Source organism: Salvelinus sp. IW2-2015, linkage group LG22 (genome assembly GCF_002910315.2).
Source record: "Salvelinus sp. IW2-2015 linkage group LG22, ASM291031v2, whole genome shotgun sequence".
NCBI classification, from domain to species: Eukaryota; Metazoa; Chordata; class Actinopteri; order Salmoniformes; family Salmonidae; genus Salvelinus; species Salvelinus sp. IW2-2015.
The window spans coordinates 32,176,484-32,197,155 of NC_036862.1; the positions used below are offsets into that span (position 1 = coordinate 32,176,484).

Consider the following 20,672-nt stretch of genomic DNA (forward strand, 5'->3'; position numbering starts at 1 on the left):
AATTAGCCAAATATTTACCAGTTTAAGGACGCCACGTAACTCAAGCCGTAATGAAGCAAATCCCCCAAAATGCAAACTTACAAAAACATTTTTGTTTTAAATYCACAGCACATCTGCTCTCTAAACCACATGTAGTGCATTTCAGTGCAATGGAGAACCTTCTTGGGCTCTGGAAACAAAACAGAGTGGGAGAGTGACAAAGAAACTAGAAGCAAGTCAATAGTGTTGAATGCTAAGTATTCATGGGTGACGGTTGAGTGTAAAATGCAGCTATGCTACAGAGCAGAGTGTGTATGTGCGTACATGTGAGAAGAGTCGTGGGCAGTTTGAAGGTTCTAGAAGGCTTGGGGCGTCCCGCTCTCTTAAGGCCTTAGAGGAAACGCAAGCAGCTTCTAATTTTACCCACAGTGAGAAGAAACAGTGTAAAACATCAGCTTGCATGGAAACTAGTGCTACATTGACTTTTATACAGTACCATTTCAGTACCTAAGTGCCTGTCTAAATAGAGCAAAAGCCGAACAAAAACCTCATTCAAAACCTTACACCGTTTTTCATTATACGCAAATTCATCTTAACTTATCGCAAAGGCAATAGAGTATGGGGTCTTGGTTATCAGGACTAGAAGTGATATCTGTACAGAAGATTGACAAGATGTTTTAGGTGTGTCTGAGGTGAAGTTGGACAATGTCTGGGGGAGAACAGCTGTGCCTACGGCTCGGCAAGGGTTGTCATGCCGACGGCTCAAGCATCAATCYGGCACATACAGCCATGCCGACAAATGACTCTTCCATTTCCTCCTCCTGAGACAAACAAGTGAGTTTAATAAGGCCAACTAGTGAAGAGAGGACTAGAGAGGGGGAAAGAGAAGGACTAGCGAGAAAGAGAGAAACTGACCTCATGATCATTAAGGGATATACAGCGGTAAGTACACTGCATRTCATACTGTACACACTATGCATGTGCATATATAAAAGCAGTGTTGTAATGGTTAGTATTTGCAATATTTCAAAATGTAGAAAGTTGAAGTCAGCAGCCAATAGGAGAGCCCTGTGTGTCTGTTGGGCAGGGTATTGTGGATGATGGGTGTTAGCAGTCCAATGTTACAGTGCAAGAGGAATGTGACCCACTTTGTCAAAGAAACCTGACAGAAGTCTAACATACGTCAACACAAAACACTGCTCCTTCCACGCATGCCCGCACGCACACACACACATACGCACTAGAACATTGTGCTTGGAGCTCCACTGAATGGGTACACACTGGAAGTTACACCTGAGACACATTTGAGACTTAACTTCTGTCGTACAAAACTGACACCAAATCAAGCGAAGGGTTACCAACACTAGTACCCACCCATTTACACAGCACACACGTATCTTCATCCAAACGTCCAGTGGGACGTGAGAGAACAGAAGCAGCCAGACAGAGAAGAGGAGCCAGAAGGATGAGACAGAGGAGTTGTCATTGCAACAGAGGTCCCAAGTACAGAGACACCTGTCAGTAGCGCAGAGGACAGAGTTTGGGGGCCGATCGGGGGCAGGGGTTAATCAACGTGGGGAAAAGCCTGTTGCTATGCTACAGCCAACCACTTGCGTCATGTCCCATATCTGTCGAAAGAGCCAATCAGAGAGTCAGTAAAGTCAGATGAAAAACAGATGTATGAATATTGAAAGATGACATTAATACGCATGGAAGAAAGTGGATACGCATGGATGTACGTCACAATGGTGAAATGTAAACAACCGACACCTTGTAATTTTTGGAGACAAGGCAGAGCTAATGTAGTTAGCAATCTCTTCTACACTATTTTGCTAACTGTAAACAATTTTAGCTGGCTAGCTAATAATCTTGGCTAACTTTGGGGCGAAACAATTCACTTACTTACTGTTAACCAGCCACTGTAAATCTCTTTGCTAATAAAAGGCGATGCTGTCTCCAAAACTGCAAGATGTCTCTATTAATGTTTACTTTTTGACATTCTAGAACATTTTCACTTTCCAAGCATATTAAAAAAATGTAAAAGTATTGAGTTTAATCCCCAATGATCAGGGACTGTCCATCTGACCACCAGTGAGTGATTGGGCTGATAGTAMGTCTGACCTTGATGACACGGTCGCTGCCACAGGTCACCATCAGGCCTCTGGAAGGGTCCATGTCCATAAAGGCTATGTTGTGCTTCCCCTCATGGAACGTTGCTAACGCAGTGCGACTGGAAGATGAGACAAAGTGGTTCGTGAGGACAATAAGTAGCAAGGAATAAGGTGGTTGGATGAAGACAAAAGTAAATCTGAGTCACACATTTTTATTATACTCTGTTACAGTATTATTATATTGACAGTACATTTGAGTCAATTAGCTGACACTGTTAACCAGAGCAACTTAGTTAGTTTGTTTTGGCATGTTTTTATTACTCACTCCTCGTCCTTGACGGTGTCGTAGCAGGTGTCACACACTCGCACCTGGAACTCAAAGCCCATCACAGGGTATGTAGTGCGCTTGGAACTACACTTCCCACACACCGCCTTGCCACACTTCCTGCAGTGGTGCTGAACCAGGAAACACATGAGGGTTAGCCAAGGGTCAAATAATAAAGAATGATCACGCCTAGTTCCTGTATTTCTATATGCCTGTATCTCAAATCAAATTTTATTTGTCACATACACATGGTTAGCAGATGTTAATGCGAGTGTAGCGAAATGCTTGTGCTTTCAGTTCCGACAATGCAGTAATAACCAACGAGTAATCTAACCTAACAATTCCACAACTACTACCTTATACACACACAAGTGTAAAGGGATAAAGAATATGTACATAAAGTATATGAATGAGTGATGTACAGAACGGCATAGGCAAGATGCAGTAGATGGTAATAGAGTACAGATATATACATATGAGATGAGTAATGTAGGGTATATAAACATAAAGTGGCAAAGATTAAAGTGGCTAGTGATACATGTATTACATAAAGATGGCAAGATGCAGTAGATGATAGAGTACAGTATAATACATATGAGATGAGTAATGTAGGGTATGTAAACATTATATTAAGTGGCATTATATTTCCATCAATTCCATTATTAAAGTGGCTGGCTGTTTAACAGTCTGATAGCCTTGAGATAGAAGCTGTTTTCAGTCTCTCGGTCCCTGCTTGATGCACCTGTACTGACCTCGCCTTCTGGTGATAGCGGGGTGAACAGGCAGTGGCTCGGGTGGTTGTTGTCCTGATGATTTTATGGCCTTCCTGTGACATCGGGTGGTGTAGGTGTCCTGGCAGGGCAGGTAGTTTGCCCCGGTGATTGGTTGTGCAGACCTTCACTACCCTCTGGAGAGGCCTTACGGTGTGGGCAGAGCAGTGCCGTACCAGGCGGTGATACAGCCCGACAGGATGCTCTCGATTGTGGCATCTGTAAGAGTTGTGAGTGCTTTTGGTGACAAGCCAAATTTCTTTAGCCTCCTGAGGTTGAAGAGAGGCGCTGCTGCGCCTTCCCTCACAACGCTGTCTGTGTGGGTGGACCATTTCAGTTTGTCCGTGATGTGTACGCCGAGGAACTTAACTTACTACCTCTCCACTACTGTTCCCTCGATGTGGATAGGGGGTGCTCCCCTCTGCTGTTTCCTGAAGTCCGACAATCATCTCGCTTTGTTTTGTTGACGTTGAGTGTGAGGTTATTTCCCTGACACCACACTCCGAGGCCCTCACCTCCTCCCTGTAGGCCGTCTCGTCGCTGTTGGTAATCGCCTAACAGTGGTAGTGTCGTCCGCAAACTTGATGATTGATTGGAGGCGTGCATGGCCACGCAGTCGTGGGTAACAGGGAGTACAGGAGGGGGGCTCAGAACGCACCCTTGTGGGGCCCCAGTGTTGAGGATCAGCGGGGTGGAGATGTTTGTATCCCTACCCTCACCATCTGGGGCGGCCCGTCAGGAAGTCCAGTACCCAGTTTGCACAGGGGCCGGTCGAGACCCAGACCCACCACAATGGTGGCCCTCTGGAAGCATGTGGGAACAGCAGACTGGGATAAGGTTGATTGAATATGTCCGTAAACACACAGCCAGCTGGTCTGGCGCATGCTCTGAGGACGCGGCTGGGAATGCCGTCTGGGCCTGCAGCCTTGCGAGGGTTAACACGTTTAAATGTTTTACTCACCTCGGCTGCAGTGAAGGAGAGCCCGCAGGTTTTTGGTAGCGGGCCGTGGTCAGTGGCACTGTATTGTCCTCAAAGCGAGCAAAAAAGTTATTTAGTCTGTCTGGGAGCAAGACTCCTGGTCGCGACGGGGCTGGTTTCTTTTTGTAATCCGTGATTGACTGTAGACCCTGCACATACCTCTTGTGTCTGAGCTGTTGAATTGGCGACTGTAACTTTGTCTCTATATACTGGCACTTAGCTTGTTTGATTGCCTTGCAGAGGGAATAGCTACACTGTTTGTATTCGGTCATGTTTCCTTGCCCTGGTTAAAAGCAGTGGTTCGCGAATTCAGTTTCGCGCGAATGCTGCCATCAATCCAKGGTTTCTGGTTTGGGAATGTTTTAATCGTTGCTGTGGGTATAATGTCGCCGATGCACTTTCTAATGAACTCGCTCACCGAATCAGCGTATTCGTCAATGTTGTTGTTGGACGCAATGCTGATGATGATGTATCTGTATTTCTACCACTACTATACAGTCACAAGGATATTTGTATTTCAGTAACGGCTACACCAGGGGCTGCCTGCCCTCTCACCTGCCGAAGCCCAATGGTCTTAGAGTCCCACATCAGCCAAGGGTCAAAGAATATGGACTGATCACTCCTAGTTCCTYTATTTCTACCATTACTATTATACAGTTACAAGGCAATTCTTACAACAGTAATGGCTATGTAGTATAGTCTCTATACAAGGCTCTGGACTATACCAGAGGCTGCCTGCTCTCTCACCTGCCGAAGCCCAATGGTCTTTGAGTCCCACATCTGTTTGACATTCCAGAAGAAAGGCTGCTCACACTTCTGACACGAGTCACTGTCCAACCACTGAGGAGCCTGTAGAGAGTCAAGCGGGAACAGAGAGAGAGTCAAGCGGGAACAGAGAGAGAGTCAAGCGGGAACAGAGAGAGAGTCAAGCGGGAACAGAGAGAGAGTCAAGCGGGAACAGAGAGAGAGTCAAGGGAACAGAGAGAGAGTCAAGCGGGAACAGAGAGAGAGTCAAGCGGGAACAGAGAGAGAGTCAAGCGGGAACAGAGAGAGAGTCAAGCGGGAACAGAGAGAGAGTCAAGGGAACAGAGAGAGAGTCGCTACTTTGTAGCGGTATTGAACTTTCAACACCAGAGGGCAGTAGGGAGTTGGTGATGCTCCGTAACCAAGGTGATTGGGAGTTCAGCAGCCTGTAAGGCAGAGGTGGGCAAACTACGGCATGTTTTTTGTTCTATTTTTTGGGGCCAGAAGGTTTGCCCACCCTTACTCTAAGGAGAGTAGAAGGTGAAGAGGTATTGAGATGTATTCCTGGTTCCTGACATACTGTACCTACCTCTTCTCTGGGAGTGTCCATGTTCCACACTGTGACGCCTCCATCTGCAGAACAGGACACCAGCTGTCTAGTCAGCTGCAGGTAGCGCACCGCCTGCACTCGTTCACTGGAGACGGGGAGGAGAGAGGAAGAGAGAGAGAAGGAATAACGTAGAAAATATTCAGGGTGATCTTCCAAAGAATCTCAGACAGCTGACTTATTTAATGTATTAACATAATGACAGAACTTCAGAGGAACTCCACTGACTTGGTCTGATAGCTACGCCATCTGAGGAGTTCACAGAACATAAAACATACAAATAAAACAATACGTGGTGAACAGCTCCCTGTGACAGCTGGTGCTAACCTACAGAGSCCTGCTACTGACAAGCATATGCACTGGATGACACACACTCCCTCAATCCCTCCCTCCCTCTTACTGGTGTCCCTGGAGCAGTAGTGTTCGTCCCTTGCGGCCCCCGATGTCCCACATGATGACACTGTGGTCAGACGCTCCTGAGAACAAAAGCCTCTGAACAGGATCCCACCACAGAGCTCCAATACTACCTGAGAGGGGGGGGGGGTGACAAAAGGATAATAGGAAGTGAGAAGGGGGGGTGAACAGGAAGTTATGACACAACAGACTGGTGGTTGGTAGTGTGACTGCTTTGTATGGGATCTGCTTGGTATGGGAACTGCTTGGCACCCAACAGCAAGGTGCTAGAGGGTACATCACTGGGGCCGAGCTCCCTGCCATCCAGGACCTCTATACCAGGAGGTGTCAGTGGAAGCCGCCAGCCGCCCAAGTCATACTGTTCTCTCTGCTACTGCACAGCAAGCGGTACCTATGCCACAAGTCTGGAACCAACAGGACCCTGAACATCCCAGCCTCTACCTCCAAGCCATAAGACTGCTAAATAGTTACTCCGGGTAGCTATTGGTTATCTGCATTTACCCTTTTTTCACTCTACTGACTCATCACATACGCTACTGCTATGTAAAGAATAATCAACGAGGGGCTATGCGTTCAATGGAAATTATGAAAGACGTGGAATGTGTGTTCCACGACGCGCTAGCATAGTAGAACTTACCTTCCGCGGAGTTGCATTATTTACCGTTGAACACATAGCCCCTCGTTGATTATTCGGGCTCAAGACATAGAACATGTAAAAATGAACTATAGCCATTGAATACTACCGTGAGTTATAGGGAAATAATGCATGCTCTAGAATGCCCTTCAAGCCAATCCGAAATGATTATTCAACAATGCCATGGTATGGTTATTATAAACTGGGTGATTTGAACCTGAATGCTGATTGGCCGAGATCCATGGTATATCAGACTGTATACCACAGGTATGATAAAACGTTTATTTTTACTGTTCTAATTACGTTGGTAACCAGTTTATAATAGCAGTAAGGCACCTTGTGGGTTTGTGGTATATGGCCAATATACCACGGCTAAGYCCTGTATACAGGCACTCCGTCATGCATAAGAACAGCCTTTAGCTGTGGTATATTGTTCATATACCACACCCCCTCGGGACTTATTGCTTAATTATCTATCCTGTTGCCTTGTCACTTTATCCATACCTATATGTACAGTGCCCTTCACCAATATTGGCACCCTTGGTAAATATGAGCAAAACGGGCTGTGATTTTRTTTTAAATTCAAAATATTCACAAAAATCAAAGCTTTAAAGTAAAATAACTGAAAAAATATCATAAAATGGCACCCCTTCATTCAATACTTTGTGCAACCTCCCTTTACCAAGATAACTCTGAGTCTTCTCCTATAATAATGCATAATGAGGTTGGAGAACACATGGCAAGGGATCGCAGAACATTCCTCCATACAGAATATCTTCAGATCCTTCTCCTCTTCAGCTCATCCCACAGGTTTTCCATGGGGTTCAGGTCAGGGGACTGGGATGGCCATGGCAAAACCTTGATTCTGTGGTCAGTTAAGCATTTTTGTGTTTATTTTGAGGAGTGCTTTGGATCATGGTCCTGCTGGAAGTTCCAACCACAGCCCAGTTTAAGCTTCCTAACAGAGGCAGTGAGGTTTGATTTAAAGAAAAACAGCTCCACAAAGATACACCACCATACTTCTGCATGGCTATCCTTCTGTCTACGCCAAAKCCACCTCTAGTGTTTGTTTCCAAAAAGCTCTATTTTGTTCTAATCTGACAATATAACCCAGTCCCATTGAAAGTTCCAGTAACATTTGGCAAACTGTAGGCACTGGAGTTTGTTGTTTGATGACAGCAAAGGCTTTTTTATGGCAACCCCCCCAAACAACTTGTGGTTATGTAGGTGGCATCTGATCGTAGTGTTGGAGACTTTCTGACCCCAACACCCAACTAACATCTGCAATTCTCTAGCTGTMATCCTTTGGAGATTTTTTGGCCACTCGAACCATCCTCCTCACTGTGCGTGGGGTCAATATAGACATGTTCTCTTCTAGGGCGATTGTTAACATCTCCTGTTGCTTTAAACTTCTTAAATTATTGCCCTGATACTGGTGTCACATCATTACTGTATTCTCGGGTCTTTCCCATAGTGATGGATGACTATTGGATCTTGGCCTGTGTGACACCTCATATTTATACCCCAGTGAAACAGGAAGTKATGACTTACCTCTGCATTGTTGGGAAGGGCCCATAGGTAAGCATTTCACATAAAATTGTATTGGATTTTAGAAGGTTGGGGTGAATCACAGGGAAATGATTAGAGAAACCACAGGCAACCAGAGTGAGAGAAAATCACAGCACTGCAAAACTCTTACCACACTGCATGACAATACAGTATAGCGCCATACAATCTGCTACCAACATTTCCTCTTTTTAAAATGATTGCCAGTTGGCATTTGAGCAGTTTGCAGTGTCCGTTTCCATATTGTGCATAGGCAGTATACGTACAGTATACGTATATACGTATATACAGTATACGTATGTCCATGTGTGTGTAGCACAGGAGGCTGCTGAAGGGAGGACGGCTCATAATAATGGCTGGAACAGAGCGAGTGGAATGGCATCAAACACCTGGAAACCACGTGTTTGATACCAATCCACGAATTCTGCTTCAGTCAGTCCTCCCCCCAATTAAGGTGCCACCAACCTCCTGTGATGTGCATGTTACCTTCGTGGCCCTTCAGTGTGGTGACGGTAGAGTAGGTCTGTCTCTCCAGTTTCAGCAGGGTGATCTGTCCTGAGTGGTCCCCTATAAAGGCATGCTGAGTGTCATTGTCATACCTAGACACGGAGTCAAGGAAGATARAGAGGAAGGGCACATAGGACAGACAGGAAGTGACCTTTGACCCAAGAAGTAATTCTTAAGAATATGAACATTACAATGCAAACTGACACCTGTCCAGCTCTCTCACACACACAGAGAGAAGGATACTGTAGACAGGAGGCCCAGGAGCCGAAGTAGTGGCGCCCCAGCATACTGCCGCTCTGGGTGCACATCCAGCTCACACTCTTGTCATGTCCGGTGCTCACCACCCACTCGCTCTCCAGAGAAAACACCATGTCTGACACACGGTTCTGATGGGCTAGACACACACACAGACAGCACACACAAATGGGTTAAATACATACACGCACAAATGTTTTAGTCATTATACCTTTTGCAGAAAGTTGAATGTAGGAGCGAGTTAGAAAAAGCTACATTAAATGGTTTAAGTAATTTGTTCTGGGGTCATTTTCTCTGCTGAAAGAGAACTGCTGGAAACTTCCAGTGACATCTGTTTTTTTGGCATCTAATGCTTAAAACTCAAGTTTCCAAAAGCAGGGATTTTCCAGTGATGAGAGTAAGGTCCAGGCTGCATGGCTAGGCTGTTAGTCACAGATATCATATTCACTGAGCCTGCGGGAAGGGGACTGTAATAACCTAATAATAAGCCAATATGTGGTGGTGGATCATCAAGCTATGATTGCTTGGACAATGATTACTTTCTCCTCTTACACTGTGGGTCTGGGGTTGTGTGCATGCATGTGTTCTAAGCAGCAATGACATCAGCCTCTATTTCCTGTTTGAGTCCACAGAGGGACATTTGCCCAGAGGCATGCTGTGTAGGGACCAGATGATTTCTTATGGGACTGGGTGAGGATGCAGAACACAGCCCAGTAGACAAGACACACACACACACACACACACATCTAATACACACTAAAGAGAAATTATCACTGAAATAACAGATCATTATACCATTACTGATACACAAGACTTCCTTACTGAACACTAGAGATCATGTCTAACGTCACCAAAGCTTTTTTGTTGTCATTTGCTTTGTAAAGGCAGGAAACCCCCTCTCAGATCTCACCAGGATATGTCTTCACATGGTTCATCTTGTTGAAATCTTCAGACAGAAGGAATTCCTGTTAGAACCACCAAACAATAATAAAAATCTGCTACCAGTACCACTCTTATTCTATGTAACTTCATACTTTTGGCTTGATTCTCAATCAAAGCAGGGAAACATTGGAAAAAGGGTCAGTGTGAACAAGAATGGTATGTTATGAGTCCAGTCAAACACAGCCAGACTAGAGTTTAAGCATGAGGTCATCTTTAAGGCTTTAGCTCACTCACCACAATGGCCCCGTTGTCCTGCCCTATGAAGATGCGCCTGCTYTCATGGTGGTACGACATACAGGAGCACGGCGCTAGTACAGAGAAGACAAATATGCATTGAAAAACAATTATGTATGGCCAATGTTTTGATTCAGTAGTATACGCTTTAGCATCTACTGGATGTGTCAACTAAAGCCTACTTCTAAAATCGGTTGTGGTACTTACAGGAGACCGTGTGGTAGATGCTGGGCCAGTACTGTCCACTGTCTCTCTTCAGCCATACCCGGATAGTTCTGGACATAGGACACAGGAAATGTCATATTCAAACTTCAAGTGCCCTCTTGGTACCGTTCCTGCAGGTGCAGCATGATAGTCTCAAATGTGAATAGGGATTACAGTACTAGAACTTGGGCTACTTGGGAGGAAAAGGTCTGTATAAAAACATCAGTTCATCTATTGCAACAATTTTATAACGCAATGAAATTCTCAAGCCACAAGATCATTGTGACCCGTGACACAAAGGAGAGAAAAGTGCCATTACGACAGTCCAGTCATGAGATATAAAATAAAAAATACTGAACCAACATCTCATACTATTTGATTCTCCCTTCCTCAAACTTTCCTGATCTCTTCAACCATGAGAAGCTAATCCTATTGTTGACAGGGAAAGGTGTCGCTCCAGAGCATTCAATTGTCTCTATACCATGCTCAGGATATTGCTCCTCAATGTACAATTGACCAAGCATGACCGCCACATTTTTATTTCACCTTTATTTAACCAGGTAAGCTAGTTGAGAACAAGTTCTCATTTACAACTGCGACCTGACCAAGATAAAGCAAAGCAGTGCGACACAAACAACAACAGAGTTACACATGGAATAAACAAGCGTATAGTCAATAACACAATAGAAGAAAAAATAAAAAAATATTTATATATATACAGTGTGTGCAAATGGCGTGAGGTGGTAAGGCAATAAATAGGCTATAGTAGAGAAGTAATTACAATTTTGCAAAAAAAACACTGGTGATAGATAAGCAGATGGTGATGTGCAAGTAGAAATACTGGTGTGCAGAAGAGCAGAAAAGTAAATAAAAATAATATGGGGATGAGATAGATAGATTGGGTGGGCTATTTGTAGATGGGCTATGTACCACTGCAGCTGCTCAGATAGCTGATGCTTGAAGTTAGTGAGGGAAATATAAAAGTCTCCAGCTTCAGCAATTTTTGCAATTCGTTCCAGTCAATGGCAGCAGAGAACTGGAAGGAGAGGCGGCCAAAMGAGGTGTTGGCTTTGGGGATGACCAGTGAGATATATCTGCTGGAGCGCGTGCTATGGGTGGGTGTTGCTATGGTGACCAGTGAGCTGAGATAAGGTGGAGCTTTACCTAGCATAGACTTATAGATGACCTGGAGCCAGTGGGTCTGGCAACGAATATGTAGCGAGGGCCAGCCGACTAGAGCATGCAGGTCGCAGTGGGGCTTTGGTGCCAAAATGGATGGCACTGTGATAGACTGCATCCAGTTTGCTTAGTGTTGGAGGCCATTTTGTAAATGACGTCGCCGAAGTCAAGGACCGGTAGGAAAGTCAGTTTTACTAGGGTATGTTTGGCAGCATGAGTGAAGGTTGCGACATAGGAAGTCGATTCTAGATGTAATTTTGGATTGGAGATGTTTAAATATGTGTCTGGAAGGAGAGTTTACAGTCTAGCCAGACACCTAGGTATTTGTAGTTGTCCACCTATTCTAAGTCAGAACCGTCCAGAGTAGTGATGCTAAATCGGGCAGGCGGGTGCGGGCAGCGAAGTTTGAAAGGCGTAAATTTGGTTTTACTAGCGTTTAAGAGCAGTTGGAGGCCACGGAAGGAGTGTTGTATGGCATTGAAGCTCGTTTGGAGGTTAGTTAACACAGTGTCCAAAGAAGGGGCCAGATGTATACAGAATGGTGTTGTCTGCGTAGAGGTGGATCAGGGAATCACTCGCAGCAAGAGCGACATCGCTAATATATACAGAGAAAAGAGTCGGCCCAAGAATTGAACCCTGTGGTACCCCCATAGAGACTGCCAGAGGTCCGGACAACAGGCCCTCCGATTTGACACACTGAACGGTCTGAGAAGTAGTTGGTGAACCAGGCGAGGCAGTCATTTGAGAAACCAAGGCTGTTGAGTCTGCCGATAAGAATACAGTGATTAACAGAGTCGAAAGCCTTGGCCAGGTCGATGGAGACGGCTGCACAGTACGGTCTTTTATCGATGGCGGTTATGATATAGTTTAGTACCTTGAGCGTGGCTGAGGTGCACCCGTGACCAGCTCGAAAACCGGATTGCACAGCGGAGAAGGTACGGTGGGATTCAAAATGGTCAGTGATCTGTTCATTAACATTCYTTTGCTCTGATCTAGGCCTGGTGCCCTAAAGTTGACCAGAAGAGGATGGCCACCCGCTCTAGAGAATTGCCCATGCTACTCGCTCTTCCTCACCATTTATGTATTACTTTTTGGAGGAAGGTGTTTAGGCTTACATCTCTCTTTTGTGTCTAAATAGTATGGTTATGGGTCAGGGGGTCACAAAATGGCTCTAAACACCATTTTCAACTGCAATTGTGGTTGGAGGTGGCAGTAACACTTGTCAATTGATTCACAGTGCATACCCCTAATTTAAAGTCTKAAATAATGGTGACCGTTGGGTTGGGTATGTAGTAGTAATATTTTTGACGATATAATCGTATCGTTTTGACAATATCACAATATTATTTTTGTGCTAGTTTGCTGTACCAAAACACCAGTATTGTTCCTTCATAGCTTGTTCTACCTCTTTTTAAATAGGGAGCCCATTGGTTTTCAGCARTTATTTCCATGACTGATCAAAACTAATTTTCTCATGGCTCTCCTCGTCCCTCTGCAGCAGACATATGGTGAACAATATGTTTGGAACATCGAATCGCAATCAAAGCAAAGTATCTAATCGCAATACGTATCGTAACCTACAAATTGTACTAATACCGTATTGTGAGGTCCCTGGCTATCCGGATGTCGGTGCCAGGATTATGCAGTTAGCTAGCTAACGTTACACACGTCAATTTTATGCCCTGAGGATATGCATTCCATACCTATTAGCTAGCTAACTTGCTAAATCAATAAAGAAACACTATTTGCTATAGCTAACACCTACGAAAGCTGTAAACTGTTTAGGCAGTAGCCTCTTGGAGCGAAGTTGATTCGTCCCGCAACAAGCCATTGTTTACAGCAATAATGTAAATAAACCCTGGATTGCTGATGCTATGTATTGGCCAAAGAGAGGCTTTAAACCCATCGGTCGGCCATATTGGCACTCCCCAGAAGGAGCATGCCTCCATTGGAATGAATGGAATTCTATAGTATTTAATTTAKATTRTTTGAAAAAATTGACATGTATTTAAGTAATTTGACTCCTTCAAGACTGTTGGAAATATATACACAGTACCAGTCAAAAGTTTGGAAACACCTACTCATTCAAGGGGTTCTTTATTTTTTATTATTTTCTACATTGTAGAATAATAGTGAAGACATCAAAACTATGAAATAACACATATGGAATCATGTAGTAACCAAAAAAAGGGTTAAACAAATAAAGTAGCCACCATTTGCCTGACAGCTTTGCACAGTCATGGCATTCTATCAAACAGCTTCATGAGGTAGTCACCTGGAATGKWTTTAAATTGACAGGTGTGCCTTTTTAAAAGCTACTTTGTGGAATTTCTTTCCTTCTTAATGCGTTCGAGCCAATCAGACGTGTTGTGACAAGGTAGGGGTGGTATACAGAAGATAGCCCTATTTGGTAAAAGACCAAYTCCATATTACAGCAAGAACAGCTCAAATAAGCAAAGAGAAACGACAGTCCGTCATTACTTTAAGACAAGAAGGTCAGTTCATCCGGAAAATGTCAAGATCTTTGAAAGTTTCTTCAAGTGCAGTCACAAAAACCATGAAGCGCTGATGAAGAAACCGGCTCTCATGAGGACCGCCARAGTAAAGGAAGACCCAGAGTTACTTCTGCTGCAGAGGATAAGTTCATTAGAGCTGAATGAGTAGGTGTGTCCAAATATTTGCCTAGTACTAATGCACACACACATTTTATTTTGTTTCATTTTTTGTTGTCGTTTCTCTGTAATACAACTAGCCACCTAGCATTTTTATGAAGTTGGCTTTAGCTAGCCCAGATTGGGAACCTATCTCCCAAACTCATAACCAGCTACAAATCAGTCAATTCAGGCTATCAATCAACTACCAATCAGGTTGGTAGACTTTAGAAAAGCAAGAAATTAATTACTAAATGTACTGAATAAGAATCCCATCGCTTTCAATCTTTTACACAGATTTTAGCAGAGATGCCGAGAAGCATATTTAGATTCTTAAAAAAAAATAACCACCAGTCAGGAGGATACAGACAGCTCAAGAGGTATGCTTAGATTTGGAGAAAAATMTACATCGAATTAAGTAAAATTATTATGGCTGTAGATTGCAGGAAAAGGCTGTTTCAGGTGTTTCAGCCACTATCTGGACCACCACCCACCCATCCTCACATACTTTGTGCCCCCTCCGTTTTTGGGGTGCATGACTTGGGGACAGTAACATTAGTATTATCAAAAAATTATACTTAAAAAAATAACATGTTTTGTTTAGCTCACATAACACAATTAAAAAATATATGCATTAAAAGGTATCTGTAATAGAATAAAAGTGGCAAAAACAAAAGGTAGCCTTAACAAAATAAATGTTGTATAGCTTCTAAAATATTTTTTACAATGGTGGGGGAGTGCCAAGATGGATCACGGTGGCTTTAGAACAGTCATCTAGTGTAAATATAAATCATTGGTTTACAGGCTATTTAGGCAGAGGACAGCGAGCTGTTTGGTCAGTTTGATGATAACCTAGCCACGGAACGTGGCGATGTCCTCAAATTATGTAGACAACGCCACGCACATTTACATAGAGAAATCCTAAACGTCCCTTGTCTGTCACGAATGTTGAAGAAAATTCAACCGTGGCCTTCTCTTGTGAAGGCCAGACGTAAGAGAGAGAACAATGTCTAAACCTGGTCTTAACTGCCAATGCTCCATCCCCCTGCCTAACCCCCCTCCACGCCACTCCACCAACCGCCAGGATGCCCGGCATCAGAACATTCCAGGCATTCCCGTGATTGGCAGATAGCAGGTTGATTGGCATGTCGGAACCCGCAAACACTGGGTACTGGTAAGTACAACACAACCACCTCCTAGCCTAACACATAACACACAGCTGTCTGTGCGGGTCGCTACAATACTAACCAAAATCTTGCACATAGAATTAGAATACTAAAATGGACAGTAACCTAATTATGATGGTCCAAAGGTCAATCATGGTTTGCCAGTGCAGTGATAAGAAAGGTGTAAAACAATGAAATGTTTAGAATTGATCTGCACTGTATCCCAGCTAGCAGTGGATCTGGGCCGATTCCGGCTGAGAGTCGGGGCACTCGGCTGAGTCAGACTCGGCCGACGTCATGTGGCCCGAGTCTGAGCCGACCTCAGCAGCATTACTTATGGCTAGGATGCGGCGATTGAGCTCGGGCCGATTCCGGTGTGAGTTATCTGGCCCAAATGTATTACTTGGGGCTCGGGCCGATTGTGGCTACTCTCAGGCAGATGATTACACGGGCTGCTTTATACAATTAACATTTATTTATTTATTTTTCCATATTTTCTCATTGTTTCTGTGATAAAAAAAATGTTAAATAACATTTCAATTAAATTCTTTAAGAGTCCTGTTTAAGTAGTATTTTGATACTTTGTGCAAGGCAATTGATAAGAATTAAAACCTTTGTGGATGGGGTCTCCCGAGAGGCGCAGCGGTCTAAGACACTGCATCACAGGGAAAACTGCGATGCTACAGATGCTGGTTCGATACCCGTGCCGGCCGCAACCGGGAGACCCATGAGGTGACGCACAAATGGCMCAGCGTCGTCCGGGTTAGGGGAGGGTTTGGCCGGCCGGGATGTCCTTGTCCCATCGCGCTGTAGCGACTCCTGTGGCGGGCCAGGTGCATGCACGTGTACGGTGTTTCCTCTGACACATTGGTGCGGCTGGCTTCCGGGTTAAGCGTGCATTGTGTCAAGAAGCAGTGCAGCTTGGCGGGGGTTCTGTTTCGGAGGACACATAGCTCTCGACCTTCGCCTCTCCCGAGGCCGTACAGGAGTTGCAACGATGTGACAAGACAATTTGATATGACGAAAAGGGGGTAAAAAATAAATAKAATTWAAAAAAAAATTGGGATGGGTATAATTTGTATGTATAAAATGTATAATATTTAAAATGACTAAATCAAGTAATTTTGTATTCATATATTTAAAATTACATCGGGCCGCTTCTGGGGGGATTCCAGTAAGATGCCGGTAAAGTTGGCTGAATTCCGGTAGACGGAAATGGCCCGATGTACTTGGGCCGATTCTGGGCAGTCATTCATTTTGATTCCGGTCCAAATCCAACACCCGATTCAATCAGATCCGGGGGACCGCTTCTGGGCCGATTCCTCATTGCTAGCTGGGATCTGTGTTAGCTAGCTAGCCAGTCTTAGAGGAATGATTCCATTCAAACAATGCAGTCAATCCACAGCCACAAACTGTTTCAAATCAGTTGATGATAGGACTTAGAGTACTGATATTGTATCATAATAGCACTCACAGCTTTCCAAGAAAAACACATCTGAGAAATGTATGGTCTGTTTACATATATTTTTGAGGCTATTTATACAGAAATGTGTATAAAAGATGTATAAACTGTATTTATAATTATGACTATTTTAGGTTGACAAAAATTCCATTACACAACTTCTGATACATCATGCCTCAGCTGCCATTCATTCCAATTAGACTGGTTTTTGGATTTCTCCCTGAGGAAGATGGCTTCCATTTTCTCCCCATTAATGGAACTTTGAGGGTTTATGACATAGCTAGCACAGATAGAACAATAAGACAGATATTTCACCAGATGTATAAATGTGAAGCATCCGGTTGGCGTTTCCACTCACTACCAAATATGGTGATGGGCGGAAGCCCAGTGGCTGACAGTGGGAAAAGATGGAACGAGACTAATTTTGGCCTAGCTGTGTTTTGTAGACTTTACCCTTTGCCAAAGGGTAAAGTCTAAAAAATGCATTGTTTAGAGTGCAAGGGCGAATCGAGTTATTACATATGCGCACTTCAGATTAGGCATTCCCTGACGGAAATATGCAAATAAAGGCTAAAACGGGCCAATACGATTTCACTAYRTCGTGCTTGGCTCTGCCCACCTCCTTGCTTGTTCTGTCCACTATGATTAATTTYCTCCCATTGGAAAAACAGGCTCTGGTCAAWCGTGGGTTAGTTATACAAATCTTTGTAGCTYGCCCCTCTAGTAATTTAATAGGATCTCTATGGTCTTGCAGGTGTTAGAAATCTCAACGTCAGTACCGGTGTTGTAAAAAGTCGACAAAACAATACTTTCCTGTGGATATTTTTGTCAAATATTTTGAGCAGCTAAAGGACCAACATCACGGACAATCGGCAGAGGAAGTTCAAATAATTGTATTCAACATTCCTACTTTTAGAGAACCATTTCCAGAATCAAACACTCATGATGTTCCAGATCGTGTATTTAGAAATTCCCCGTCTGGTCCTCAAGCAAATGATAACCTAGTAAGTAGGCTAACAAGCTAGCCAGCTAATGTTATCTGGCTAGATCATTGTCTGGATAACAGTTAGCGTGCTAGCTAATGGGGCGTCAGCCAACCTACCTGTCCTCGCTAACTGTGATCACTCCGTCCTCTTTCGGTATCAAAACTGCAGCATTGACCGCGTCAGAGTGCCCTTCGATCTTATTTAGAAGAACTGGTCTTGAGCTTTGAGGCCTCGAATGAATCTCTGCCGCCATGGCTATGTTTTCTTTTTCTCCCAACTCGACAATCAGCTGACAGCTAAAAGGTTGAGTAGGATTAACGTAATCTCTAGAATAGCAGCGCAAATCCCGTATTTATCTTTTACTATAATATTATGGCGGTCCGTAAACAAACGTTAGAGGTAAATACCGCCAACTACTGTACTGGAGTGTGTAGTCAATCACAGTTTACAGACTAAATGAATAAAGAAACAAACAATAAGAGAAACTAAATTCTTCTATCTAATCCTGTACTAATAAGAAAAGAAAAAGAGCCCTAATAACTTCTATCAAACCCTTCCCCATTGCTGTCCAACCTCAATAACCCTACACATGAATCTTTCCCTCTTTTCCACATACAGGTACTTACAACAATGCATCAACACATGCTTGCTTCACTGTTTCATCAACCATACACCATTCGCATGCTTTCCAACCAGATATGATGACSAGTTCAATGTACAATGTCCTGCCGAGGCGGCAGGTAGCTTAGTGGTTAGAGCGTTGGACCTGTAACCGCAAGGTTGCAAGATCYAATCCCGGAGCTGACAAGGTAAAAATCTGTCGTTCTGCCCCTGAACAAGGCAGTTAACCCACTGTTCCTAGGCCATCATTGAAAATAAGAATTTGTTCTTAACTGACCTGACTAGTTAAGTAAATCAAATAAAAAGATGCAACTGAGCAAACACCACTGCTTCCTGCCTAATRTGACCCTTGAATCTTGGTCAACCAACCTTTCTTTGGAGGGCATATAAATGCCGGCTCTGAGTCCCACCTCTTCTGCCACACATCTATGATAATGGCTCTACTATTTAATTCCCCCCACTCCCAAATGGTCTGGGACCCAACAGAATCGCACTACTACACCCTATCATTCGATTCTCCATAATAACATGAATGCCTCCAATAGCAGATCATTCCTACTAGATTTGCCAGATGATAAACTATTAAATACAGACAGGGAATCTGAGCATACTGCAATTCTGACAGGTTGATGGTCCTCCACCCACTGGAGGGCAGCTACTATCGCCAACAGTTCAACAGAGTATACTGACAGTTAATTTGTTAGTTGTCAACATATCACCACATCAAATTAAGGAATGTATTCACCTGCTTCTGTATGACCACATCTGTAAAACTATGTAAAAAAACAAAAACATCTACCAATGTAATTGTTAAACCCCTATGTCACTCACTTCTGACATTTATTTTTTGTTTCTACCAAGATTAGATCAACAGCAGGATCCAGAAGAAACCACGGAGGAACACCCCATCACCACAGCAGGGCCAACCACCAACCACCAACTCCCTCAGACCACACTCATCAGCAAGCTTTTCAACTGTCCATCCAAAGCCACTGCCTTGTCTACTAGGGCGCACCACTCTTTGCTGCTGTTACTGTTCTATGGTCACACATAGGGAGATTCTCAATTGGTTTGCTCAACTCCTCCGTCCTCTCCTCGACTCCTTTTGAAAAATGTCAAAGCAAACCGAGGAGAGGAAATGTGGAAACAAATACGCTTGTATGAAATGAGAATCTCTTCACTTCTCCCATCATGCAAATTACATTTACAGGGGTGGAATCCCAAATGAAATGTGTAATGAGGTAAAAAGTAATCTGTATGTGGTAGACATTTTATAGATAAAAGTATAAGTAGCATAGTGTTTTTAAATATATGCATGCTTTTCTCTGAGTAAACAACAGCTGATTCAAAGGGGGTGTAGCAGATCTCAAAACTCTTCTGGGAAGGGCTCAAGTAGGATACTCTTGTTCTTCCTCTTCTTCTTCTTCTTCTTTGGTATTATGGCGTTTGCACATTTTGTTTGTCCATCCCGCCACCTACTGTGTGGTATTGTGTGGTTGATCACGTTACATTTTGTGATACGAAAACAAAAAGGGAAAAATTGCACCACCAACTAGCCCTATATCTATATACCACTATTACATACCACCAACACCTACATATCACTTTTGCATACCACCAACTAACCTTACACCTATATACCACTATAAAAAAAATCACCACCCCATGCCAGTACCTTGACCCTAAGTGATCCTTCACCAGGCCGACTGCTTGGGAGGACAGGACTCTTTTGTTCAACACACCRTGTAACTCTTCTGCAGTAAAACCTAGTACACCCAAGTACTTATCTGCAACTGCCACCAAAACATCTATTTTCTGTGATTTACATTCCATTTCTGCGGGACAGTTGATAATCATAGCAATGAATGTTAAGAAGCCAACCTTACTGAAGCACACATTTGTATCACTCTGTATTGCCCTAGGCATACTGCTCACCCGTGACTCATCATCCTCTTCTCTCTTCACTGCCTCAGCATACACCTTCTGTTCAACACCTTCTGTTCTACGCTGACCCTGGCAACTACAACCTATCTCTCTTCTGATCCCCAGTTAAGACTCTGCTTCCAAACTCAAAAGGACAGTGTCTTCTCAGTTTCATCACGCTCGCCACCGGGCCTGTGTCACACCAAACGGCAGGCGTCACAGACATAGGGAATTTTTWATTTCAGTTGCTCCACCTCAACACTTAACGCCACCCCAGTAATCACTCCTTTCAAAGGCACCCTGTCTGGAGAGCAAAGCAAGTCACAGATCTTGTCCCTAGGCGCATGACACGAAGTGCCCGCTCCCTATGGATGGAAGAAACACAGAAAATCATCAAGTCCACTTCGAACTAC

At 43.8% G+C, this 20,672-nt stretch overlaps 1 protein-coding gene across 1 annotated transcript; it reads right to left on the reverse strand.

Annotated features, from left to right (window-relative positions):
- Positions 1-975: 975 nt before the first annotated feature.
- Positions 976-18,032, reverse strand: wdfy1 (WD repeat and FYVE domain containing 1). Its single transcript, XM_023966670.2, has 12 exons — positions 17,832-18,032; positions 10,275-10,342; positions 10,068-10,141; positions 9,802-9,856; positions 8,880-9,030; positions 8,616-8,728; positions 5,916-6,042; positions 5,498-5,603; positions 4,912-5,013; positions 2,416-2,546; positions 2,101-2,209; positions 976-1,607 (listed from the first exon to the last, which is right to left on the reverse strand). Exons 1-12 carry the CDS (start codon positions 17,966-17,968, stop codon positions 1,548-1,550), a joined length of 1,233 nt encoding a protein of 410 aa, XP_023822438.1. The 5' UTR covers positions 17,969-18,032; the 3' UTR covers positions 976-1,547.
- Positions 18,033-20,672: the final 2,640 nt, after the last annotated feature.